The sequence below is a fragment of the Phymastichus coffea genome, unplaced genomic scaffold, assembly GCF_024137745.1.
Source record: "Phymastichus coffea isolate CEN01 unplaced genomic scaffold, Cenicafe_Pcof_1.1 PCOF00054, whole genome shotgun sequence".
Classification (NCBI taxonomy): Eukaryota; Metazoa; Arthropoda; class Insecta; order Hymenoptera; family Eulophidae; genus Phymastichus; species Phymastichus coffea.
Genome location: NW_026706865.1, coordinates 1,429,732 through 1,455,230, shown reverse-complemented (window position 1 = coordinate 1,455,230; position 25,499 = coordinate 1,429,732). Strand labels below are relative to the sequence as shown.

General features: G+C 36.0%; 6 protein-coding genes across 7 annotated transcripts; 2 read left to right on the top strand and 4 right to left on the bottom strand.

Moving 5' to 3' along the window:
- Positions 1 to 316: 316 nt before the first annotated feature.
- LOC131665834 (uncharacterized) lies at positions 317 to 3,968 on the bottom strand. Its single transcript, XM_058937995.1, is given in 5 exon segments — positions 317 to 2,547; positions 2,613 to 2,879; positions 2,882 to 3,477; positions 3,595 to 3,816; positions 3,888 to 3,968. Coding segments are annotated over 5 exon segments (1,470 nt in total). The 3' UTR covers positions 317 to 2,243.
- Positions 3,969 to 5,495: 1,527 nt separating this feature from the next.
- LOC131665766 (rRNA 2'-O-methyltransferase fibrillarin) lies at positions 5,496 to 8,295 on the bottom strand. The gene is made up of 5 exons (XM_058937878.1): positions 8,172 to 8,295; positions 7,319 to 7,674; positions 6,912 to 7,085; positions 6,428 to 6,673; positions 5,496 to 6,188 (listed from the first exon to the last, which is right to left on the bottom strand). The coding sequence occupies exons 1-5, from the start codon at positions 8,182 to 8,184 to the stop codon at positions 6,015 to 6,017; spliced, it is 963 nt and encodes a 320-aa protein (XP_058793861.1). The 5' UTR covers positions 8,185 to 8,295; the 3' UTR covers positions 5,496 to 6,014.
- An 874-nt stretch (positions 8,296 to 9,169) lies between these two features.
- On the top strand, positions 9,170 to 12,878 carry LOC131665758 (general transcription and DNA repair factor IIH helicase subunit XPD). Of its 2 annotated transcripts, XM_058937865.1 has the most exons (13): positions 9,170 to 9,285; positions 9,565 to 9,664; positions 9,742 to 9,996; positions 10,064 to 10,297; positions 10,376 to 10,499; positions 10,569 to 10,665; positions 10,724 to 10,857; positions 10,916 to 11,445; positions 11,517 to 11,692; positions 11,762 to 12,041; positions 12,110 to 12,220; positions 12,285 to 12,383; positions 12,460 to 12,878. In XM_058937865.1, exons 1-13 carry the CDS (start codon positions 9,281 to 9,283, stop codon positions 12,592 to 12,594), a joined length of 2,280 nt encoding a protein of 759 aa, XP_058793848.1. In that variant the 5' UTR covers positions 9,170 to 9,280; the 3' UTR covers positions 12,595 to 12,878. The 2 variants fall into 2 exon arrangements, with proteins under 2 accessions (XP_058793848.1, XP_058793849.1); XM_058937866.1 differs by lacking the exon at positions 9,170 to 9,285 and having other exon boundaries at positions 9,579 to 9,664; positions 9,742 to 9,775.
- An 8-nt stretch (positions 12,879 to 12,886) lies between these two features.
- LOC131665759 (uncharacterized) lies at positions 12,887 to 15,888 on the bottom strand. The gene is made up of 12 exons (XM_058937867.1): positions 15,697 to 15,888; positions 15,501 to 15,617; positions 15,198 to 15,418; positions 14,998 to 15,129; positions 14,800 to 14,884; positions 14,586 to 14,723; positions 14,287 to 14,509; positions 14,087 to 14,220; positions 13,853 to 13,993; positions 13,625 to 13,767; positions 13,190 to 13,562; positions 12,887 to 13,120 (listed from the first exon to the last, which is right to left on the bottom strand). The coding sequence occupies exons 1-12, from the start codon at positions 15,712 to 15,714 to the stop codon at positions 13,106 to 13,108; spliced, it is 1,740 nt and encodes a 579-aa protein (XP_058793850.1). The 5' UTR covers positions 15,715 to 15,888; the 3' UTR covers positions 12,887 to 13,105.
- Positions 15,889 to 17,178: 1,290 nt separating this feature from the next.
- On the top strand, positions 17,179 to 19,631 carry LOC131665787 (fatty acyl-CoA reductase 1-like). Its single transcript, XM_058937904.1, has 5 exons — positions 17,179 to 17,502; positions 17,779 to 18,298; positions 18,364 to 18,553; positions 18,624 to 18,875; positions 18,963 to 19,631. Exons 1-5 carry the CDS (start codon positions 17,236 to 17,238, stop codon positions 19,303 to 19,305), a joined length of 1,572 nt encoding a protein of 523 aa, XP_058793887.1. The 5' UTR covers positions 17,179 to 17,235; the 3' UTR covers positions 19,306 to 19,631.
- A 3,057-nt stretch (positions 19,632 to 22,688) lies between these two features.
- On the bottom strand, positions 22,689 to 25,440 carry LOC131665746 (tubulin-specific chaperone E). Its single transcript, XM_058937835.1, has 8 exons — positions 25,313 to 25,440; positions 24,684 to 24,863; positions 24,217 to 24,606; positions 23,858 to 24,139; positions 23,661 to 23,790; positions 23,303 to 23,591; positions 23,014 to 23,225; positions 22,689 to 22,927 (listed from the first exon to the last, which is right to left on the bottom strand). The coding sequence occupies exons 2-8, from the start codon at positions 24,860 to 24,862 to the stop codon at positions 22,835 to 22,837; spliced, it is 1,575 nt and encodes a 524-aa protein (XP_058793818.1). The 5' UTR covers position 24,863; positions 25,313 to 25,440; the 3' UTR covers positions 22,689 to 22,834.
- Between the last annotated feature and the right edge of the window lie 59 nt (positions 25,441 to 25,499).

The window sequence follows — 25,499 nt, the reverse complement described above, 5'->3', positions numbered from 1 at the left end:
TAGGTCAGCGCATATTCTTTACACTAACTCAAGCGCTTCGAGGAAGCTCGCATGCTTCTCTAAAAACAAATTTCAAAATTTTCATGTAACACTGTATCGTAGATATCGCTTGATGTGTAACTGTCGGTGAAAAAAGATATCATCATATTTAAAATAACAATGATTTAACTCATAATTATTACGCTTAATTCTTATAACATATATTATAACTTACAACTAAATTATAGAAAAAATTAGTTAATTTTTAATCCATATCGATGTTATAATTATTCTCAACAATATTAGTTTTCAATTGCATTTTTTAATACGTTTCCACACATAATATTTTTGGAAGTTTCGTTCGCACGCTGGTCAGTTTACTCGGAAACGAACATAATCATAAAAGTTATATTCGTTGATCATCTCATTGAAGACGATCGAATGCTGGATCGATTAAACATGAGGCTTATGGTCATCTCTACTACGATAAGAAAATTGTTACCTATATATACAGTCCATAAAACGTTATAATTCCTAAATAAGATGACTTCAGCTTATCTTCGAAAACTTGAAATTTCACTCTATACTTGATCGTCAGCTATTGACAGGAACGTTGGTTCAAATTTCATTATAGTATGCTTAAAGCAAGAGATTTTACGGCACGTGAATGAGCGTCGAGCGACGGTTGTCAATGACGCTTTTCGAAAGTACATCCAATGATTCTCGCGCAAGAATCACGGCCATCAACAAGTGTTTGCATTTGGCTAGGGTGGGGGTTTTTAAGTCGCGCGCGTGTGTATGTGCGACCGAAACGAGGAAATTGGCTCGCTAGCGGCAACAGGTGTCGACGACGACTGACGTGATTCACTGTTACTATTGCACTCATTAATCACTCTCAAGCACGTACATATTGATCGCTCAAACACGGCCAAATTCTCAATCAACTCGAGCACTGATTATTTTCTATTGATCTCTTCACGTTTCATGTGTCGATAAAAAGCTAAAACAATACATACAATAATGAATGAAGGTTTGTAGGTAAAAAACAGTGAGCAGTAATGAACCGAGACGAAGAGAAATCGAAGCAAGGGGAAGCAATAGCGATACAGCAAGTCACTCAGGCATCTGCCACTCCATGTAGCCTCGTACGTTTCTGCCCACGATCACATGACATTTCTTTTCGGGAAGGTCGATTCAAATGTTATTTTGCAACACCATGATCGTATCGATGTTTCAATTGTTTTTCAATTGATGTTGTAATATTAAAAAAAGTATTGCATACTATAACATTCGTATTTTAAAAGAAATAACAATAACAGCTACAAAATATCGCTGTTAAAAACCCCAGTTTTTGGGTTAATGACAAACGTGATTCGATGGTATAATGTTAAGAAAAGTGAACAAAAAAAAGCGTGAGAATGAGAGGCGCATTACAGTTAGTTGTCCGCGGAGCGCGTTTTTTCATTCTTCATAACTGTAGCACTAAAAAAGTCGAGTTCACCTGCAGCATGTTACGACAAAAAGAAACTGACGTTATTTTACATTATTTTGAAGACTGAAAACGATAGATTTATTTGTATTTCGTTATTACGATAATTTGAAATTAAAATGATAATTTTTATCAAGTCTCCGAGCGTTGATATGATGATTTAAAAGAGATAACCCATAATTTCCCAAGTTAAAATCGTGTGGCTTTTAAAAACTGGAAAACTACAGCAATATTGTATTTGGTTTGTTCGCCAAGAGGCTACAAGGAAAACATCTTCTAGCACGAAATGGAGTTGGACCACTGACAATCGAGTCGCGATCGCTCCGATAGCGCGGATGTCTCAGAGCTACAAGATGTTGCTGCAAGCTCAAATCGAGAACATAGAGAGGCCGGCCTATACTGAAGACGTCCGAGAGTGAGTGACCAAAGCCATGCTCTCAACGGAGGGTTATGGCAAAAGCATATCGAGGGTAAGTAGTTAATTAATGTCTTGTTTCTCTCCATCGCCAAGCAAACGCTATTTTTCATTGTATTAGTTCAAGATTACGCACATATGGAAGCGAGAGATGTCATTTGTTATTACGCACGTTATATTTTCTCTCTCTTGCGCCTAAAAGTTCAACGTCTTCCGATACTATGGTTTGAGTGCCAATTTGATAATATTAAAAAAACGAACTTGTGTAAGTTTGCCTTCGCGGCCGATTCAATAATGGCAATGAGATTTTTTGTGCTGGCCACCGTCATTGGACGAGTTCGCGATGCCGGCACCTGAAAATCAGAAAGACTGCACCAACCGGTAGCGTACACCCGTCCGATTCTCACCACATCCAGTCTGTATGCCGAAACTGTCCGCGTCCGACTGATGAAGCAGCAGCTGCATCGTGCAGTTCTTGGACTTCCTGGACTTGCGCTCAGAGTGGCCAGTGCCAGGGCAAACCCTGCCGCCTTTGCCGCAGCCATGGAGGGCCTCGCTCGAAGACTGGCAGCTTCTGCTGCCGCCGGCGCGCCCGGAGTTGCCCCACTGGTCGCGCTGCGGCGCTTTGGCCGAGGCGCAGTCCCGAGATTCGGCGACGGGCTCGCTAAAGGAACGCTCGTGAGTGGCTAGTGCCGCGCGCGAGACCGGGTTGAGCGGTCGGTGGCTCACACGGAGGCGAAGGCCGGGCAGCAGGGTGGCCGGCCGCTCGGCACGGGTTTGCAACGCAGCACCTTCAGAGCCTCGACGTTGAGCGAGGACACGCCCTTGAGCAGCGCTCGCTGGATGGCGTTCTCGTACTCGGCGCGCTCCTTCACGATGCGCTCGTTCTCCCGCTTCAGGCAGCAGATCTCCTCCTGCAACTGCGCGCGTGGCGGACGCCCGAGTGAGAGCGGAGTGAGTGGAGCGAGCGGAGCGCGGCGGGCGCGACATCGCTTACTTTGACGCAGCAGGCCGCCAGGTCGACGTCGCCTTCGCGGACTTGGGGCGCGCGCCCGCAGGGCGAGGCCGGGCCGGATCCGCATGGGTCGGCACAAGGGTCGGCACAAGGGTCGGCACAAGGGTCGGCACAAGGATCGGCACAAGGATCGGCACAAGGATCGGCACAAGGATCGGCACAAGGATCGGCACAAGGATCGCCACAAGGATCGCCACAAGGGTCAGCACGGGGGTCGGCGCGGGGGTCGGTGCGGCGGTCGGCGCCGGCAACCGCTGGGTGCCCGTCGCGGGCCTCCGGTGAGGCACCCGCGGCCGTCGGTCCGGGGCGGCCCATAGCCTGGTCCGCCCCGGTGCCGCCTTGCGGACGGTTAAGATGAGCGGACGACTCAATCTCAGCGAACGCGCGCTGCGATGCCACGTCGGCGTGGGACAGCTGGTCACGCAGCTGCTGCGACTCTCGGCGGCTCTGCTCTAGCTCGCTCGCATGGACGGCCAGCTGGCTGCTCAGCTCCAGCAGGTCGTGGCGCGCCCACCGCGCCTTGCTGTCCACCGTGGCCAACCACTTATGCACCCGGTTCATGAGGTCCACCAAGAACAACTGGCGCGAGCAAAAAGAGCTGTAGCTGCTGACGAACCAGCCGTTCGTTCGGCCGCCGCCTCCGCAAGGGCAACGGCCATGACGAGACCTGCTGCGCGCGCTATCAACGTTGTTCACCTTCTGTTCGTGCTCGATATTTTCGCTGAAAATCGTCAGTGCCTTGCCTGCTTCGTCGAGGTTTTTCAGAGCGCTCTCCAGCATCTCGTCCACTTTCGCGTCTCTGCAATTCGACGACGAGGGGGTGCTCAGTTCGATGACGCTCGCGCTCCGGCTCGAGGCTTTTACCCTGTTTTCGTGAACGTGTCCTTGGAGCCTCCTACGGGACTGGGGGGTGGCGTATCGGTTACACGATACGATTCAGCCGTAGCATCGTTTTCCATCTGATTGCCTTCCTTCACCGACACATTTACTTCCTGGTTCGAATCCTTGTCTTCTCTGATCGACACTCTTTGCTGCGACTGTTCCGCTATTGGTTCACCTCCGCCGCTCATACGCGTACGTCCGCTTCCTGATCTATCGTTTTACTGCCGTGTGAGTTTCATATGGATTGTTTTTGACGCAGACTCGTCGTTACCGTAGCATTTTCTTCTTGACGGGCTTGCGTCGTTCCTTCGTTTCGCTAACCGGCCTGTAGGATTTCACGGCCTTTGAGTCACTTGATTCATCGCTCACGCTGTCTACATAATTTATTTTCTGTCGATTACGAGTCTGATTTGCAAATTGTTCGCTAATGAGACTAACCTTTTTCGATCTTGCTTGAAATCTTGCTCATTTTTTGAGCTTGATTTTGGGGCTAGCTGACAACTTTATAATTCCCAAATCTGCTTTTCAGAAAGTAATACTTAGGTTATTCTTACGTTGAAAGGATTTCAGACATTGACACGTATAAACTTGTTAATTTTAGAAAATATGTACTTTGATTCGAGCGATTATCAATACGAATCGCCGTGAACGATGTCAACCAGCGTCGACGTTGTTCTTTTCTTTTGTTGCTGCAAGAATATTTTTATTGTAAAAGTCTCTTGAAGCGAGTCTAAATACTTCTTTTCGTATTGTCAACATGGAATGTAAAAATAAATTGTAAAAATAAAATAATCAAATATACTTTCTGTTTGATTGGAGAATAGTCAGAAATACTGCAGTTTGTCTAAAGATTCGAATTTATATGAAATATTTTTATATTTTTGTCTTTCTATATAGTTGGATCAAATTTTTTTGTTCTACTCATGAATAGTGGTATAAATAAATAGTAAAATAATTTTTTTCAGCTTTTAAAGATATTAGTACAGCATTTCATATAAAAATGTATATAAAAAATATATACATTAATCATCGATAAAAATAAGAAATTTAAAAGCCTTGTGTCTATTACCCGGTGGTGTAAATATACACTTTAATTTGAATATAGATACAAAATATTTAAATATATATATTTACCAGTTTAATTAGTATATTTATAAATATATATATTGAAATAATGGTACTTTAATTTAGTGACAAGATTTTTCAATATTTATTACAAAATTAATTGAACGCTTTATATATATCTGAGATATTGATTGGCAGATAAATTAAAAAATTCGAAATTTGTTCTAATCATAACACTTTGACATCACTGTTACATGAAGAATATATACCAGATGAATTATTTGCACTGAATGTATGAAATATACTTCCAATAATATTTTTAATTATTCCTTTGAAAGATTGCAATTTTTTTAACTTCATTGCTTCGTCAAGGTGTAAAAGTTTGAAAATATCCGCTATATGTATAACCATCGTAAGAATGTCCTGATACTGATGATTTTTCAACAGAAGGAAAATTTACATTAAATTCTAGCATTTATATTAAAGCTACTATTCTTAAACTACTATTATTAAAGGCTTATTAATTAAGTTTTGGTCAAATCTTTAACTAATAATAATCATACACATGAATATTATTTATTAAAAACTGACCTACAAAATTTATTATTTTGTATTGCCGCATTTCTTCATTGTGTTAAAAATCCAGATCCTTCAGAAAAATCGATAAATTTATTTGAACATTACTAATTTTTTATTAAATATACTGCTCATTTTCGGAAACAGTACTGATCTTGTAAATTGGAAGATGATTTACACAATCAGATGAGCAAACTGAGCAAGAAAAATATATAATTAATTCTGTAAAGAAAATTTTTAAAACGTGACCAGATTCTGCCAATGTTGTAAAGAAGTGACAGTAAAAAGAATCGTTGATCAAATTTCTTTTTGTCGTAACATGCTGCAGGTGAACTCGACTTTTTTACTGCTACAGTTATGAAGAATGAAAAAACGCGCTCCGCGGACAACTAACTGTAATGCGCCTCTCATTCTCACGCTTTTTTTTGTTCACTTTTCTTAACACTATACCATCGAATCACGTTTGTCATTAACCCAAAAACTGGGGTTTTTAACAGCGATATTTTGTACCTGTTATTGTTATTTCTTTTAAAATACGAATGTTATAGTATGCAATACTTTTTTTTAGAGACATTAATTTGGTCGTCAAAATGTTACGCGATGGCTTTCTTCGGTGGCGGCCTAAACGAACCTACTACAACCGCGTGATCTCTTTCGTAGGGTTCTAAAGTGATCTGCTCTTGTGGTTTCAACTTGTCAGCTATGAGTTTCTTCACTTCAGCAGCAAACACTGCTTCTGGTTGTGCCGTTGAGTCTATACAGCTAGCCTATAATTAATAATTTAATTTAGTAATGTCGTTTACAGAATTAGTAATTTTCAAATTATTGTAAAATAATGTGGGCAATAGGCCAAAAGTGCAAAATTCCAAAAAGAAATGAATTCCGCAAGAAAACTTCTATTGCTAAGACATACTATAGCATAACTTTTCCACTGAGTTAAACATTAACGTTTAGCTCAGCTCTACAGTATGCACGTGATGTACTTAATGAATAAGGGGAAATGTACCTTAATAGAGATCACAAAATGACCTCCGTTTTTCAGAAAATGTTGAGCATTGAGCGCAACGATTCTGGCTTGATCCGGTTGCGCGACATCCGCGAAAATTGTGTCTACCATACCGACTAGCATTCTGTATTTGTGTGGGTGTCTGGCATCTTCGATTATAGGGATAATGTTCGTGCGTTTTTTCGCTACGTTTATTAAATCTCTACCTGATCTATGCGAGAATTCAACTGCGTATACCAGTCCTTCCTGGAAAATAAAAACTAATTAGTTGTTGTTTTTTAATAGTCAACAGATAAAACTGAGTGACTTTTATGATGAATGTATGCTTGTTGTAAAAATAGATATAAATTAACTTTTAAAGTTTTAATTTACAACACAAATAGCAATTACTTTTGCAACACGTCGACACCAAGCTGTTAGAAGGCACTGGCTTGGCTCTAATGTGTGCATATCAAGATTTTGATATAAAAAGAAAGAAGCTTACAGGTCCAACAACGTCTGCTACATGTGAGACTGTAGTACCAGAAGCAGCTCCAAGATATAAAACCTTGCTTCCGGGAGGCATGTGAATTTGATCAACTCCACCAAGAATGGCAGCAGCAAGTTTTGATCTAAATGGATTCCACACTCTGTATTCAATTTTTTCTCCATTATCACCCTGTCATCAAAGTTAAAAAGAAATTATAAGAATAAAAAAATTTTATCTATAAAATTAAATTTATTTTAAATATTATGAGCTGTGTGCACTAAGTATGAATTGCAAATATAAACATTAAAAATATATCAAAAACTTTTAGTCCATTTCATATAGCATAACTTTTCCACTGGCTTAAATGTCTACATTCCAGTCAATTCTTCAATATAATGATTTCACATAATATTTAAACTTACATCAACACTGATCCTCTTTTCTCCGTAAACTTCAGATCCAGGAACTAAATTTTTTGTGACCAGAGCGTCTTCTTTGCCCCTGGCAATGAAGACTCCTTCGTGACGATGTGGTTCAATCACAACTGTCTTGCCACCTTTGAAGCCACCCCCACCTCCTCTACCACCACGACCTCCACCACCACGGCCGCCTCCACGACCTCTCGGTGTACCACCACCTCCACCGCGACCACCAAACCCACCTCTACCTCCACTGCCACCTCGGCCACCACCAAATCCACCTCGGCCTCCTCCACGACCACCTCCTCTACCACCGCCGCCCCCTCTAAAGCCGCCGCCACCACCTCTAGGTGAAAATCCTATAAAATACAATATAAATAAGGCAATTTTCAAAGTTGGTAAGTTGGGTAACACAAAGAACGTCAGTAAGCATTATATTAACGTACGGAAATTATCAGAAGAATCAATTTTATAATACTTGAAATCAAAAGAATTTGTTTAATTCAAAAAATTTTTGAATTCTATCAGATATGTGAAAATGCCACTCTCTGAAATATTTTTTACAATGCTGTAGTAGCCGACACGTGGGAAGTTTGATCAACAATCTTTACGTCAACTATGACAGAAGGATTTGTTTAACATGTTTCAATTTGCTGTATCAACATTAAGACATCGATAAATAATAATATAACCAACTATTAACAAATCGTTGCATGATAAAATCAATTTAAAAAAGAAATAATTTAGGTTAGGACACCAACGCGGCATGGACCGTGACTTCCAATCAGTCATTTCGAGTGGTTCGTTTAAATTTCCCGTAAAAATTGCCGAATAAACAGAAATTAATTAAGCTTACCTGGCTTCCCCATTATTTGTTACTTGGTTTTTGGTAAAATTGACTCAATTGACAATACTCCGCTGTAAAAAAACAAGCGGAACACGTGTAATACCACTCTTGGCGATGGAACCGAGTCAACTGAGAGAAGACTATGTAGATGTGTGGTAGTGTCGGACCAACGCATGACCCAATTTCCGATTTATTTTAGCGCCTCTACAATTGATATTTATTAGTTTCAATAAGATTTCGATAAAATTAATTATCGTACTTGAATGTTTAATATATTTTATTTTTTTATATGTATAATTGGTTCTTTAAGTCAATATTGAATTATAAATAATTTAGTCTACTGACTTATAAAGTTTACATTTCTTTTCGAATAGCTAAGTGGAAGTTAAGTTTCGATTGTTGTTACACTATTCAAATCGTATATTTTATAGTTTAATTTTAAAAATTAGGTTTTTATCACACAAATGAAGTAAATACAGAAGTTCACATTTGAATAACTTTATGTAAAAATTAAATGCTCATGATTTTAACAATCTATTTTGTAATTATTTTCATCTTTACATGAGTTACCACTCACTTATATTAATTATTGAAATATCGTATAAACGTTTAAAATGAGTATTCAGCTCTTTTTTATAATTATATTCTGATTGCGTTTTTGGAGTAGTAAATTTAAGTACATCCATAAATGTACAAAATAATTACCAGTATTCTAATCGCAGATTTTTAAGTAAAATGGATAACAAAGTTTCTTTTCGAAGGAAGCTATATAAATGATTTTAAGGACTATATTGTTATATTACTACAATTTACTTTTAAAATTGTTATTTTTCTTTACCCTATTCTTTTACTCTTCCCTCCTCCAAGTTTTTGCTTTTGTATTTTTCACTTTCTCCGTTAAATTTTAGGATTGATCAGACAAATAAAATGAAATTTAAGAAATGCCCACGAATCTTATACAACCAATAGAGACAAGCAATATCCCCTCCTTTCGCAACTGAATTTAGTTTAGATTGAAAAGTGCATGAGTGCAATAACACATTTTATCGGCAATTTATTGTTTTTCAAAACATAATTTAACAATTTACCATTAAATTCAGCACTGCTGATGCTTCGTCATGAAGTACGTATTATATCTTCGTTGAATCAAATTAAAATTAGTGTGTTATATAGTTTTGATAGTATAAGACTAAGGTTATTTGCAATATTTACACAAAATATTCTTCAACTATGTATAAACTTTCAGTTTAAACGTATGAACTCGGGCTTTCTCAAATTATTATTATTATTAATATTTTATTTCAAAATTAAAAAATTTTTTTTTTTAATTTATTTGTTATTTTCGATTCCTAAACACATTAATATCAATAAAAAATAAATCAATAAAACAAAAATATTTCAGGATCAGTGTTGATGGTTTGATAGTTTATTTCCCATATGATTATATATATCCTGAACAATATGCATACATGCTGGATCTCAAACGAGGACTCGATGCTAAGGTATAGTATTTTGTTCTTTTTAATCTCATCAATATAATATATCTTAATACCGATTGAGTAAATGAATTAAATTGTAGGGTCATATTCTTTTGGAGATGCCCTCCGGTACAGGTAAAACAATTACCCTATTGTCTCTAATTGTAGCCTACATGTTGGAACGTCCAACAGAGGTTACCAAATTGATTTACTGCTCTCGTACTGTACCTGAAATTGAAAAAGTCATTGAGGAATTAAAAACGTTAATGGAGTATTATGAAAAGGAAACAAAAGAACTTCCAAAAATTATAGGCTTGGTACTTAGTTCAAGGAAAAACATGTGCATTCACCCTGACGTAATAAATATTTGATTTAACATTAGATAACCCAAGAAGTAATTAATTAAAATATATAAATTCATAGGTCAGTAAAGAAAAAGAAGGAAAAATTGTAGACAGCCGCTGCCATGCACTAACAGCATCCTATGTACGAGAGAGACATAACTATGATGATTCAACACCTGTTTGTGGTTTCTATGAAACCTTTGACATAGAAGGTCGTGAAATGATCATTCCTCCTGGTATTTATTCAATTGATGATATGAAGGAGTTCGGAAAGGATAGGAATTGGTGTCCTTACTTTTTAGCTAGATATACTGTAAAATACTTTTTGTTTTATGTTGATAATTTTATTTTTCAGTTTAGAACTAAATTTTAAATACTCTAATTTTTACAGATATTGCATGCACAAATAGTTGTATATAGTTACCACTACTTGCTAGATCCAAAAATTGCCGAGGCAGTCTCAAAGGAGCTTGCTAAAAGTTCAGTTGTAGTTTTTGATGAGGCTCACAACATTGGTTAGTATTTTATATTTGATAACTTTTCAACAGAATTCTAATGACTGATTAATTTGATTGTCTTTCCAGACAATGTATGCATAGACTCAATGAGTTGTAAAATAAACCGTAGGATAATGGAGAAGAGCTCAGCCAACTTAACTATTCTTGAAAAGACTGTTGCTGAGTAAGTTGAAAGTTTAATGCAAATATAAATATATTTAACATAAAAATATTTTCTTCAGAATGAAAGACGACGATGCTATGAAATTGAAAGAGGAATATAACAAACTAGTTGAAGGTTTGAAAGACGCTCAAGTGGCTCGAGAGACTGACGTAATTTTAGCTAATCCTGTTCTTCCAAACGAAGTTCTTGAAGGTATGCATCTTCATTAAATATATAATTAGAACAATTTTTTATATTTCATATGTTACAGATGCCGTACCAGGTAACATTCGCAAAGCCGAGCACTTCGTAGCCTTCCTCAAACGTTTTGTAGAGTACCTGAAAATGCGTCTGCGTATCCAACACGTCGTTCAAGAATCTCCAGTCACTTTTTTACGTGATGTTCAACAGAAAGTCTGCATTGAACGCAAACCTTTGAGGTTTTGCGCTGAACGACTTGCATCTCTCCTACGTACTATGGAGATTTCTGATCTTACGGATTTTTCACCGCTCATTCGTGTAACACATCTTGCTACTCTCGTAGCTACTTACACGAAAGGTTTTACAATTATCATCGAGCCTTTCGATGACAAAGCACCAACAGTGCATAATCCAGTTTTGTATTTTTCGTGCCTCGATTGTTCAATTGCTATGAAGCCGATTTTCGATAGATTTCAATCGGTTGTTATCACTTCAGGAACTCTTTCGCCACTTGACATGTATCCTAAGATTTTGAATTTCCATCCTGTGATTATGTCGTCGTTCACTATGACACTGGCTAGACCGTGTCTTCTTCCAATAGTAAATAAATTAATTGATATTTAGAAGTTATGACTTGATTCTATATTATATTATAATGTTTCTTATTTTAGATTGTATCAAAAGGTAACGATCAAGTGGCCATCTCGTCAAAATACGAAACTCGCGATGATGTAGCTGTTATAAGGAACTACGGACAGTTGCTGGTCGAATTTGCGGCTAACGTTCCCGATGGCATCGTTTGTTTTTTCACCTCTTACTTGTACATGGAATCTGTCGTAGCTGCATGGTAATACATAATTTATTTATTATCTATATTATTTACTCAATATACAATTTACGTATTAACTCGTTTTAGGTACGATCAAGGAATTCTAGATCAAATTCAGAGATATAAATTGATATTTATCGAGACGCAAGACGCCGCAGAGACGAGTTTAGCTTTGTATTACTACAACAAGGCATGCGATAATGGTAGAGGTGCAGTTTTACTCTCAGTAGCTAGGGGTAAAGTATCGGAAGGTGTGGATTTTGATCATCATCTTGGCAGAGCTGTACTCATGTTTGGTATTCCTTATGTATACACACAGTCACGCATCCTCAAAGCTCGATTAGAATATCTGAGAGATCAATTTCAAGTATGAATTATTTTATTGATGAAATTAATGTTGTGAAATATAGGTTCACATTTAACTTTGATTTATAGATTAAAGAAAATGATTTCCTTACATTCGATGCAATGAGGCACGCTGCGCAGTGCGTGGGTCGTGCCATCAGGGGCAAAACCGATTATGGTATTATGGTATTTGCTGATAAGGTATATTATTTAATTTAGTAAAAAAATGTCAATTGATAGCTTATGTATCAATGTTAATTTATAGAGGTTTTCACGCGCCGATAAAAGGAGTAAATTACCGAAATGGATTCAAGAGTATTTAACTGACAGTTTGTGTAATTTATCTACAGAAGAAGCAATACAAGTAAAATTCACGTTTATTTTTTACTTAAAATCGTAATTTTAAGTTAGAAAAATTTGTAAAATAATTTTTTTTATAGATATGCAAACGTTGGTTAAGGCAAATGGCTCAGCCATTCTCAAGAGAGGATCAACTTGGACTCTCTTTATTAACATTAGAACAACTTCAAGAAAAAGAACAGGAAAAAATTGAGGAGCAAGCTCAACAAAACTGATAATAATTATTAGAATTAATCGTCTATTTTGTATGAACTCAATTATTTTTTTACTATAAATGAACAGTATGTCTTAAACAAGATTTTGCAATCACTAGCGCTAATAGGTCGATATTAAGAATATCAATAAAAGCTACATGTAAATTGTATTTATTCATACTGAAGAACGCGTAGTTTTTACCAAATTCAACATTACTTTGAAGTATTAAGTGTTAATAAAAGTAATATTTTACTGTTTTTGATTATTTTTTGTAAAAGTTGAAAAATGCTTTGTATTGTATAAGTTGTAAATAAAAAAGGAATTTTTTATTAAATGATTCAATCAATATGAGTTATTAAAAATAAATAATTTAATTGCAGTTATACATTTCAGTTAAAGGTAAAAGAACCAACTTTTGTAACGATATTAGATAGCGCTTTGACAATTATTTTAGGCAAAAATACAAAATAATGAAGTAAAAAAGAGGGAAATAATTTAAAATCAATATTGATTAATTTTTCGAAATATAATTTATATATTATCCAACTGCAAACATATTGAAAATAAATGACATTGCAAAATTCATCAATTTCACTTTTATGACATTCAACTTACCTCTGCTGTGTCGATATCAATATTTTCTGGAGAAAAGATTCCTTCATCACTAGGGTTTTTATCAAAGGAATCCCTATTCTTTTCAGCGATAGCAACACCTATATCAGGATTAGATTTTTCAATTGTAACAACAGTAGTCATTTGTTTCTTTTTTACAATCTGTTCATTGCTCCAGCCAAATAATTTGTTTAATTTGTCAAGATGAGGTTTAGCTTGTCTTTTTACTTGCTCTGGCGGTATTAAGTATTGGTACAAGTATGTTGGTAAAGGTAATAAAGAATTTCCAGGATTAAGAACTCTATCAGCCATGACATTCCAGTGGTACTGATGCGGTATGTTAGGGAAGAAACCAGGATTTAAATAAGGCAAATTTCTGTAATCAGTTAAACGTTTTACAGATCATTTAAAAATAGGTAGAATGATAAAAATACTCACTCATAAGATACAGTCATAGAATCAATCCAGTCATCCAAAGCTTTCACCTGTTCTTCATTGATATTTTTACTCAATGATTTTATTGGTTTTTTTTCAATAAATCTGATTTCATCACTATAAGGTAATTCCAAGTGTACTAAACACTGAAAACGTTAAGGTAAACTAAATAACGTTTTTGAAATAATTGACAATAATAAGTATAACTGACAAGAATAAGAGACTTCTTACCCAGGCTTCATCATCAGCCATTCTGGGAAAAAGAGCTCCCATTTTTGGTAAATTATTATGTGCATAAACTTTTCTTACTATAGCTACATACTTATTCACATCCATAGCTCGAAGAAGACTATAAAATGCTGAAGCATCATTCTATAAAATAAAGCAAAATATAATATCGCTTATAAATTAAATAACTTAACAAGTTTTAATCTACTTCTAGATTAATACAATAACTACACTCACTTCTGATTGTGGAACAATAATTCGCGTTCCCTTTCCACACCAGTACTCTAATTTGATATCATTTTGTGGAACAAAACCATAAATAACCATACCTTTTGAACCACCCTCATACTTCATTGCTTTTTCATCTTCCTCTGCAGTATTAATAGTATGACTTGAATTAGTTCATTGATTTATTTTGTTAAATTGCTTTGTCATACCTGAAACAGGTATGTAATGCCTTCCAAATTTGTAACCATTGATAATTTCATCAGCAGTCATTTCATTTCTTTGTGCATCAAGCCTCAACTTTTCTTTGACAACCTTAAATGTATTATTGCGTGATGGTAACAAACTAGACAAATTGTCTGTACTGGTATTCAATAAATCTTCATTATTGATAGCCTTCATTTTCCAAGATTCAAGTTTAATATTTTCATTTACCTATAATTTGGTAAATAACATTACGTATTATACTTTATTTATTACTTTTTGAATAAAATTATAAATAGGTTACAACCTTCACATAAGAAGAGCATGGAATACAAATTTCAGCTATTTCAAGATTAAATTTCCATGCAGTAGCATTAACTGGTGGTGCAATATAAAATTTTCTTTTATTGATGAAGGAATTTATCTGCTCGTATTGACCATTACACTAAGAAATGAATATAACAAGATATATTACATTTTTCAATTGAATGAAATCCAATTTAAATAAAAATGCTTCATACTTTTTTCATAATTTTCATTGCAAACTTTTCACTGAAAGATGCATATTTTTTTTTCCAGCTATTATCATCAAGTGGATTTTCTCCTCTACAAATTAAAAAAATATATAAAAAATGAAAAGAAACTCACGTCTACAGATTAGAAACAAATATTTATTAAAATTTTTAAAATTAATAACCTCACAATTAAAAATTACTTACACAAATAATAAATGTATATTATCACATCTCTTTATATCATTAACTATTATATCAGGATCATAACTATTTATATCATCATCTTTTTCTTTAAAATTATTAAAAATAACTAAAAATACTCTATAATTTGGATCTCTGGAATATCATATATTGGTGATTAACTTAAATTTAGACATAAATAATTAATAATATTTAAGATTTACATAATTTCTCTTTGTATGAAATTCAAAGCAACATGAAGTCCTTCAATCCAATTGCAAGGCTTATTCGAATTATTTAAATTATTGATATATTTTAACATTTCCCAATTAGGTACTAACAAGTGGTCCTTGTAATTTTTAACATAATCCATACCTTCAGGATTATCACTTGTTTCATCTCCCATTGTTATAATGCCAATTTCATCTTTCGGTTGCAGGAAAAGCTGGGAAAATCATGAATATAAATAGTATCTTTGTGAAAACTCAGAAGAAATAAAAAATAAATGCAAATTATTATTTATTTACTTTCTTTTCAACCAAAAGTTTCATAGCATATTTTGCCTTATCTATAAACGGCTCATCTTCGTAAGAATTCTGCTCCAAACTTGTTGAGCCAACATTTGTCACCATTAACAAAACATTCTGTAAACAAAATTATAATATTAACAACAAATATTTCAATGTTTAAGAAAATTTCTGCAACAATATCACGTTGTCTAACCTTCACTTTACGCGTCATAATCAATAAAAATGACAATCTCAAACTTAAGTTTTATGAACCAAGTGAAAGTAATTAATATACTGACTTTTGTGCATAAAGCTTTTGACTGTCGCAAGTCGCAATTATAAGTGCGACAGAATGATTTATATTCTTGCTGTTTGCCGGCTTGAAAACTTATTGAAGTCTGACAAGTTCTGTTTACATCACGTGGACATTAGGTTAAGTTAATTTAGTGACGGTGAATTTCTTATATTGAGACACCGATATGCTAACACTCATGCGTAATTTTTTGAGAACGTAATAGCGTAATGGTGAGAGGAGGATCTTCTCGAGCAATATTCGTACTATATTAATATAGTCATAGTCATTTCTACGGAAGAGATGACGGGAAACCCTATAGTATCGAGATTGCCAGTCTCGATACTGCACCTACAGTTTAATTTACTTTACTTTGGCCCAGTGGAATCCAAATCACTGCGCAAACTAGTTGGGTGTTGATTTTGATTCATAGAATTTTGTTGAAAAAAAAGCCATTGGTATCCGCTGGGAATCGAACCCAACACGTGGATATTAGACGTGCATTTCCTCAATCGGTAGTTAAAGCGCGACAAGAGTGGCATTTCAAAATTCGCACGTATCGCGTTGTGAGCTTAAGAATTGTAGAACTACCGCTTTTCGCGTGGCAATTGATATTTTGAGAATCTTGCAATTTGTGTTACGAGTGCTTTCAAGTGAATTGATCGTAGATGCGATACTTTGTTTCCTTCTTCAACTTATTTAATCAATACCCATTGCTTTTGTCAAATATGTCGACTTTTCCAAGTTTATCCATCAATAGCCGTAATGGAATATATGTATGTAACTTTCGAACATATTTGTATTTTTCCATCGGAAGTAAGGACGATTAATTCAACGGTTGATCAAAATGAAAAAGGCCGAAGGTTGATTTGTATATATGAAGATTCTTTTGGAAAAGCGTCATTGTTCACAAATGAGAGCCAGACGACAGATTTATTAAGCAATTCTACTTTTCGACTCGGCGGAATATTGCCAAAGACTTGGAGAAGTTTTAAGCCCGGAAGCTTTTTGTGAAACGATTTTTAAGAGCGCGATATGCTGTTAAATTTGCACGCTCATTGCCGATGAACCGCAATAATACTTGAGGAATTTGCTCAAGCTAGGCGCGAAATAGAGCGAATGAAGCTACGACGTGAAATTAAATGTAAACCGATTAACAGCACTATTTAGTTGTTAAATGCAATGAGCGAGATATTCGGTTGCTCTTTATTTTTGTAATGTGACCTCCGTAAATTGTCAACGGAAGCGTCACATGAATTAATTTCAAATTCAAATAGACCCCAAGGCACACCTCTCATCCGTTCGACGCTCGATGACCAAGTGCGCGCATGCATTACGAGCTATATAAGCGCCGGCAGCTCTGAAAATCGCTTCAAACCTTGTTCCTTCCGCGCCGCGGTAGTATTTAGTGACCGTAGTGTCCGGTTTTTATGGCGAGTCGGTGAAAAAAAGGACAGCAGCATGTCTCTCGTTGATCAAATTTACGACGGTATGAAAGACGATATCGAAATTATCGAGCGCGACGGCTACGATAAGAGTGACAGTGAAATCGACCAGTTTTTCGCCGGGCAAACGCTTTTCATCAGCGGCGTGACCGGCTACCTTGGCAAATGTCTGCTGGAAAAATTACTGCGGAGCTGCTCCGATATCAGACACATCTACATTCTCATGCGAGAGCACAAAGGGAAGTTACTGGAAGAGCGCATGGAAAAGTACTTTGACAACGTGGTGAGTGGAGAAAGGATAGCTTTGCCTTGGGCGAGATGAGCGACGACATTTTAAGTTGAATTCAGAATTGGCAAGTTCGGCATAAATTATCGCGCTCACTCCCATGCGTGACTCGATGTTTTCTTTTGTATCGATATGGCCTTGGATTTGTTCTCACGTATTTCCGCGAGCATCTCTAAATTGTTATTCGTCTCGTTCATCGACGAAGAAACGAACCGGTCAATGTGCCACGTTGCGTCATAGCCCCCGAATAACGCATCTTTCGCTCGCTGCCAGGTTTTCAAACGACTGAGGGAGGAACATCCCGATTTCAAAAGTAAGGTCACGATCGTAAAGGGCGACTTGATGGCCGAAAACTTGGGAATGTCGGACGAAGACCGCGCGACGATCCAGGACCGGGTGAGCGTCATCTATCACAACGCGGCGAACGTGAAATTCGACGTGAGAGCCAGCGTCTCGCTGAGATGCAACGTCCTCGGCACCAAGAAGATGCTGGAGCTCGCGCGAGACTGCGCCAACTTGAAAGTGTTCGTGTACGTGTCGACGGCCTACTCGCATCTCTACAAGAAGGACATCGAGGAGCAGTTCTATCCGCCGCCGGCCGATCTGCAGGCCGTCCAGGAAGCGATCGAGGCGGACGAGAGAACCGAGGGCGGCCTACCGGAGGACCAACTGCAGGCGCTCATCGGCAAATTCCCGAACATCTATCCCTACTCAAAGGCCATCGCCGAAGATCTGGTCAGGCAGTACGCGAGCAACGCCAAATTCGCGCACGCGATCTACAGGCCGAGCATCGGTGAGTACGTCGCCCGATCGCGTCTTTCGCTGAGATCGCCAAGACCGAGACGCCTCTGTGCGTAGTTGTGTCGGCGTACAAGGAGCCACTGCCCGGCTGGTGCGGCAACACCAACGGCCCGGTTTACATCTTCCTGGCCGCGGCTCTGGGCTTCATTCGTGCCGTTTACCACTACTGCCTGCCGCTGGACTTCGTGCCCTCCGACCTGTGCATCAACGCGCTCATAGCCGTCACGCGCGACGCCCACGTGCAGTGGTGTGTTCCCCATCGCCGATGCCTGGCCCAAGCCAGTCGCATCGCAGTCTCAAGCCTGCTCTGCTTTCAGGGACAAGCACCAACGCCAGCCCGTCGTCTACAATTACGGTAGCAGCACGGTCAATCCCATAACCTTCGTGATGATCAGAGATCTGTTCGACAAGGTGATACCTCCGAACGAGAGATCCGTCAAAGCGGTGTGGCTAAACCACCCGCTACTCATCGACCGCATGTGGCTCTTTTACCTTCTGCACTTCCTGTTGCATTTCCTACCGGCCTGCATGATCGATTTCATCCTGTTGCTGTCTGGCAAAAAGCCGAGGTGAGTTGCCGAGGCCGATGCACCGTCCCGCGACGACCACGTACCCCACGACGGCTCTTTAAAACTCGCGATGCGTCTCGCTCGCAGGGTTCTCGCTATATTCTGGAAAGCGACGCAACACTTGGACAAAATCGATTACTTCGGCAACGGTAACTGGAAAATACACATGCCGAGAACGCTCCAAGTTATTGACAAGATGAACGCAGCTGATCGAGACATATTTTACTGCGACATTCGCAATTTCTCGTGGGAGGAACACACGAGAATCACCTGGCGTGGATTGAAGCTTTACATCTTAAAGGAAGAGATCGTCAGCGAAGCTGCTGAGCGTAGATACTACGTTCTTTGGTATCTGCATTACGGTTTCATCACGCTGTGTCTTTTGGCAATATTCTACATGTTGTGGGCTCTGATCAATCTCGTTTTATAAATCTTCAACATGCTTCCTTTATTTCGTCGTTTGTGCGTTATGCCGCTTCTTATTGCAAATAAGTGTAAAGATATACAAAGATATGAAGATAATCGATCTTAATGAAACGCAGTAAATTTCGCTTCAAATGTACTTAATTATAAAACTGCGATAGGCTCAAACGATTGAATCTAATCAATTCAAGAGTTCTGATTCTGGGTTGCAGACCCTTACTGCTCAAAAAATGTGTAAAAATCCTTGTATAAAGTATATTACACCATTTACAATCAACTTGTCTGTAAACTATCAAATATTACTAAAAAAAAAGTAGTAAAACATTTCTTTTTTCCCAATTTGACGTGATATTCTAGGTAACATTTTCCTTGAACCCCATGGATAGTACGATCGACTGAAAAACCTTCTGTTAGTCTTGATGATCTTATAATTCTTGAGACACACATCAAAAACTACGGTAAGCAAAATAGAGAGATTGTAGCTCTTAAGTTCCTTGGTCAGCGCGATATCCCTGCAATTTAGGTCGCGATAGAAGCTACAGTGCACCGGTAACCAGTGGTTTCTACTTGATCCGCGTAACAATTTGCCAGTATCACAATTTCACCAAACACCATAAAAGCGAGTCCGCAACAAGGCATCCTTGATCAGCCCCTTGATTTCGTGCATCACAGACGTCAAATCTCCTTCCTCAATTTGTCGCCCAAACTATATCAATCCATCAATCTCATATTCTCCATTCGATTTAATTCATTGTTGTAATCGATCTTCGATTCTGGATCAATGAAAAACTGCATGTCTTTCCTCGAGATTACGATATCATATTTTCATCGATTTTGCGGATAACGGAGTCTAGTTGAAATCGGTCTAAGCACATATTTGAAAAAGTGTCTCATGAAATCGTTTATCTGATGACTGCTTTGTCTCTCACGCATAGCGAAACTTTTAAATGCCATGTCATCGCTCTGGTTGTAGATTCAAATCGACGTCTTCATCGAGCAAATTGATAAGTGGAATGACACTGCTTTGATAATGCAGTGTAAGCAAACCTGTTGCACAGCAATGATACTGCAGTAACAGGTTAACTGCATTCAACAAATCGATTCCGTAGATTTCACGCTCCGTTGAAAATTTCAACATGGTCACGTCGGACGACTCATAAAAGATGAGACTGTCGAGTGGCAGGTTTAACATGATGCACAATTGCCTTTCGGAATAGTGCTTTTCCTCTTTAAAGCTCGCAACTGTGTGGGATCGTTATTCTGTACATTTATGTCACAGCAATAAGCGTATGTGATGATCGAATTAGTGTAAATAAGAATACGTTAATTGCTATGATCACGATTCATTTTCAACAAAAACAACGGTTTTATTTCGAAATTTGACTGTATATCTATTGATCAAGATTTTAATTACTTACAAGCTAATTGGAAGTTTAAAAAAAGACCATCGCAACTGTCTGTATCAATTTGAAAATGTAGAATTTTCTTTGGTGCGGTTAGTTTTTCCAGAAAAATCGAAGAGGCACGCACCTGTTCCAATATGGCTAAGGTCCAATGCTAATTCATATACGGCAGTTTGACTAGAAAATCTAGATCGGACAATACGGACCTTTTGACAATCTGGCGTACGCCAATTTTTTCTATGTTAAAACAAAGTCTTTAACGTACAATTATTTGTTAATTCAATGTATTTCGTTGGACGGATAGACCGTTTAATAAATAATTGGTCATAGTCAACTCACTGCTGTTCATTATGTGACAAAAACTTGAACAGGTATACAGTACAAAAATGAATGAACATTGAACGACTTAACAAACTTCATTGTTTACTTACGAATAGTAAATAGAGCATACACCTCGTGCTTATTTGGACTATGATGCGACCAACTTGTATAATAGAGGAGTCAATTATTCGCTTTTAATTATTTTGGCAATCATCTATTTACATTTACTATATCATATTGCGGGTTAGTAACACGCGTAAATATATATTTCACATTGGTCATAAAATTGCGGGCTATTCTTATAATTCACTAAGTATTTATGAGTGCATGAATAATAATATTACATTTTTTGTAAATATTCCTATATAAAAAGTGGTGGATTGCAAAGTGAATTTTATTCGTTATTTAATTTACAGAATATAGTCACGTGGGTCATGGATATGGATAAATCAGCACTAAATAATTGATCGGGGCGTTTTCCATCTATTAATATTCTATTAAAATAAATAAGTATAATAATTTGTAGGCATTGAGAAGACAATGACTCCCGCATTGTCAACAGTCTCATCACTCCAAACACATTTATTTATAGGACATAACTTTACGGAATATCTTTATTGTAAAAATAAATATCTTTGGATAAATATCATCAATAATGAAGAGAATTATAAACTAATGTTTCATATGGCATTCATTGACTTGATTTCAGTGCATGCGGCAACGTTAATTTATTTTTTTTTATTTTGGAATTGAATTTATAAATATAAACAAAATCTTCAATTTTAATTGATTATGGATAAAAAATTGGAAAAATAGTTGAAAAACAGTTAAATTAAAATAATACGTCTGTTAATATATAGACATCCTACGAAAAGCTTGATATTATAAACCAACACGTTAAAAAATAAACAAAATTTAATTGTTAGGCGCAATTGATGATTCTATTTATTTGAAAAAGAAAAAAGAACAATTCATTTGGTACGCTGCCCATATTACCAATATATAGCTGAGCTTCTAAGAAACTGTAACTTTATTACATTTGAAATTTTTGCTATCAACGAATATTAACTTGATCGGATTATTTACTAATTAACATTTTCGTATGGTAAGCATTTTAAAGCATAGAATTGTTTGATATATGTATAGTGTATTTTAGAATTCTTTTAATTCGCCTATAATAATTTTGATTTAATACTTAAACATGAAACCGAATATTAATGAATTCAAGCACAAGATAAGCGCACGAAGCACTTTTGATGACACTAATTTAATTAAAAATATCACAAATATTCTTTTGAAGGCAACATATTTAGAATACGATTTTATATACTATCTCACTACGCAATTTTTGTTAAAATTAAAAAAATATTTGTTTTAAATTTTTATACTGCAAATTGCGGCCATATTTTACATGAAACTTTGCTTAGAATAATATCTAATATCACAGAATCCCATGAATATATACTTTGTTGAAATCTCCATACAAACGACATTAGCATTTTTATGGTTTCCTTGATTAACTATACGTGTCTTGTAGTCCACAAAGGACTACTAACAAAATATAAACAAATATGATATATATGACTAGGTAATGAGTGTAGCAAAAATAGATTTTTTTAATTGAAGACATTTCTAGAGGTGTCACTTTCTACGTATCAAAGCGTTTTATACAGACGAGATTACTAATCAAGCTATGAAATAATTACTTTTCATGTATGTGTTTAAAAAAGTTTAATAACAAAATACGGCAGTAAAAGATTAACATTAACAATGTAAAAAATAGTCATTTATAAATAGTACGTTAATTTAATATCACCAGCGCACGAAGATTAAATCACCATCGTCAATGAGGTAATAGCTCAATTCTTGTAGTGGCTTGTCCAGCGGAATTTCGTCTTCGGAAACCTACAAATATAGTTTGTATAATACGACGTAGTTTTTAAATTATAAAAACGATCTATTATTATAAACAGATAAATTATTTTATTTACACTCGGCCGGACGAAAGAGAGCACAGGAATTTTTCCATGTATTTTGAACAGTCTTTGAACAATACCCATCAGCTTTTGTACATCCATATTTTTTAGTAACTTTTTCTTTATTCTTTTAATATTTGGATCATCTGGACAAATAAACTCCACAGTTATGACGTTTGAGGATAACTGCGTGTTTTTTATTTCTGGAGTGTCCGGCACTCCGATTCCTAAAACAGTTTTTTTAGATTAGTCATCACAATGAATCATGCAAAATATCAAACAATACTTAAAATAAAATTCTTACTTTCTATCAAAGAAAGAAATCGTGGATGATTCACGATAAATTCTTTCCTTTTTTGAATATCTTGTTCAACATTTTTCCATTCCAATGCAAATAATTTTAAATAATCATATTCAGCTCCTAATCTCTCTGATCGATCAATTTCAGTTCCATTTAAATACTTCAATGTAGCTATTCTTGCTATCACTAATTGTATTCCAGTTTGTAAGCTTTGTTGTTGCAATACTGGATTTTCACGAAATTTCAAATCTTCAAGGCATTTCAATTTTTCCAATTCACTTATAGATCGCCACTGGTAAAGTAAAACAATTCTAAAATACAATTCATTTCAACAATGTAAATTTAGCTAAAAATCGCTTACATTTTCAATACTGTTGTCTGAGATATGCAATTGTAATAGATTAATAAACAGAGAAGTTTTATCAGTAGCCTCATTTGTTGGGAACCAGATTTCTCGAATTTTATTTGAATTTAAATTAAGATTCCTTAAACTGTAACAATCAAATATTAGTAATATAAAAGTTTATGTCACTGTTAAAAAAAATCATATGTACTAACCATGGAAGTTTTCCTAATTTTAGTATTTCATTCCAATCATTAATCAGATTATTCTCCAAAGATAATCCAGTAAGTTTCATGACATTTGAATTTATTGGTATATAATCTATAGTTTGAATGATATTGAAAGAAACAATCAGTTCTCGAATGGAAGGAAATAAAGTAAGATACTTTATAACTATACACCAATCGTACTTCATTCGTCCCATTGTAAGATGACTTAAATTAATAAAAGCATCATCTGGGATGTGCGTTACATCTTCAATAGGTAAATAGTTTTGACTGTAGATTATAAAACTATGAAATTAGTTTGAAACAATAAATCTATCATCTGTTAAACCATTAAAAATAACCTTTACCTGACATTCAACTGTATTAAATTACGTAATTGTACACAAATATCAGCAATCACTCTCCAAGAGTTCACTAAATTATGTGACAAATCTAGTTCTTCAACTATTGGACACAATGCAGCTAGTTCACCAGAATGACCCGCACTACTTACACATTGATTGTGCAAACATACTATTTTCAATTGGTTGAATGTGCTTTGCTTTTTATTGACTTTAGAAAAACCAACCATTTCTACAAATGGTGCATTTAGAGATTTCTGGACACTGGCTATTGTCTCTCTATCAATGCCAGCCAACTCGTCATCCACAAAGCCATACCGAACTTTAATGGCTTCAGGACATGATATTCCAAAATTTGCTTTGCCTGGACGAATAAAGGAACCTGAGGTAAGATGCCTAGAATATAAATAGAAAAAATAATGAAAATTCAAAGACAATTTCAGTTGATCATAATTTTTATAAGAGTAAATTACCATGTTTGAAAATATTCAACACCTTCGTATGTCCCATTATGTTTTCCTCTTGATGGATCATCCCAGTCAATTCCTAACCATTGTCCCTTGGTATCACCCACAGTTCCAACATATTTAACAGTTCCTATGTGACCTTCACAGCCAACTCTGCTGCCAATACAATTTTTATCTTCTATCATTCTAAAATATACAATAATGGAATTAAATGGTAATCCTTGAATAATAGACAAGTTTGCTAAACAAATTAATCATTTGCAACTAAAAATACAATACTTTTATATGACTTGGGTAAATATAAAATTTAAAGAGTTTACAACCTTAATATTTTCAAGTCAAATATTGATGTGAAAGGATAAGTTTTAATTATATTTCTGTGTAAAATTATTCTTATATACCGATTATTTTAAAAAATAAAGTATCGTAGTTGTGAATTAATCTACATTTATTGAATAAAAAAATGATTATTTTTTATTTCTTGATCTTGAAGTAAACATTTCTAAACAACTTTAGAAGCGGTAAACAACCTAACCTCGAAAAGCTTGAATCTATAAAATAGCCGTCAGTTACGAAAAGTCCAACAATGTAATAAACAAAATTCAAAACGAATAACTATTTATTGATTTACTTACGCAGAGATTGAATATTTTTGTAACAAGAGCTTCTCAGCAATACAAAAATCATAAATGGAAATAATTTGAGATGATAGTTGCACAAGCACCACCGTCTAACATCGTCTGTCGGTTAACATATATCTGCGCCCACACACCAATGCGCACACCTGTGTGAGTTTTATTCCAGATAATGTAGCATTATATA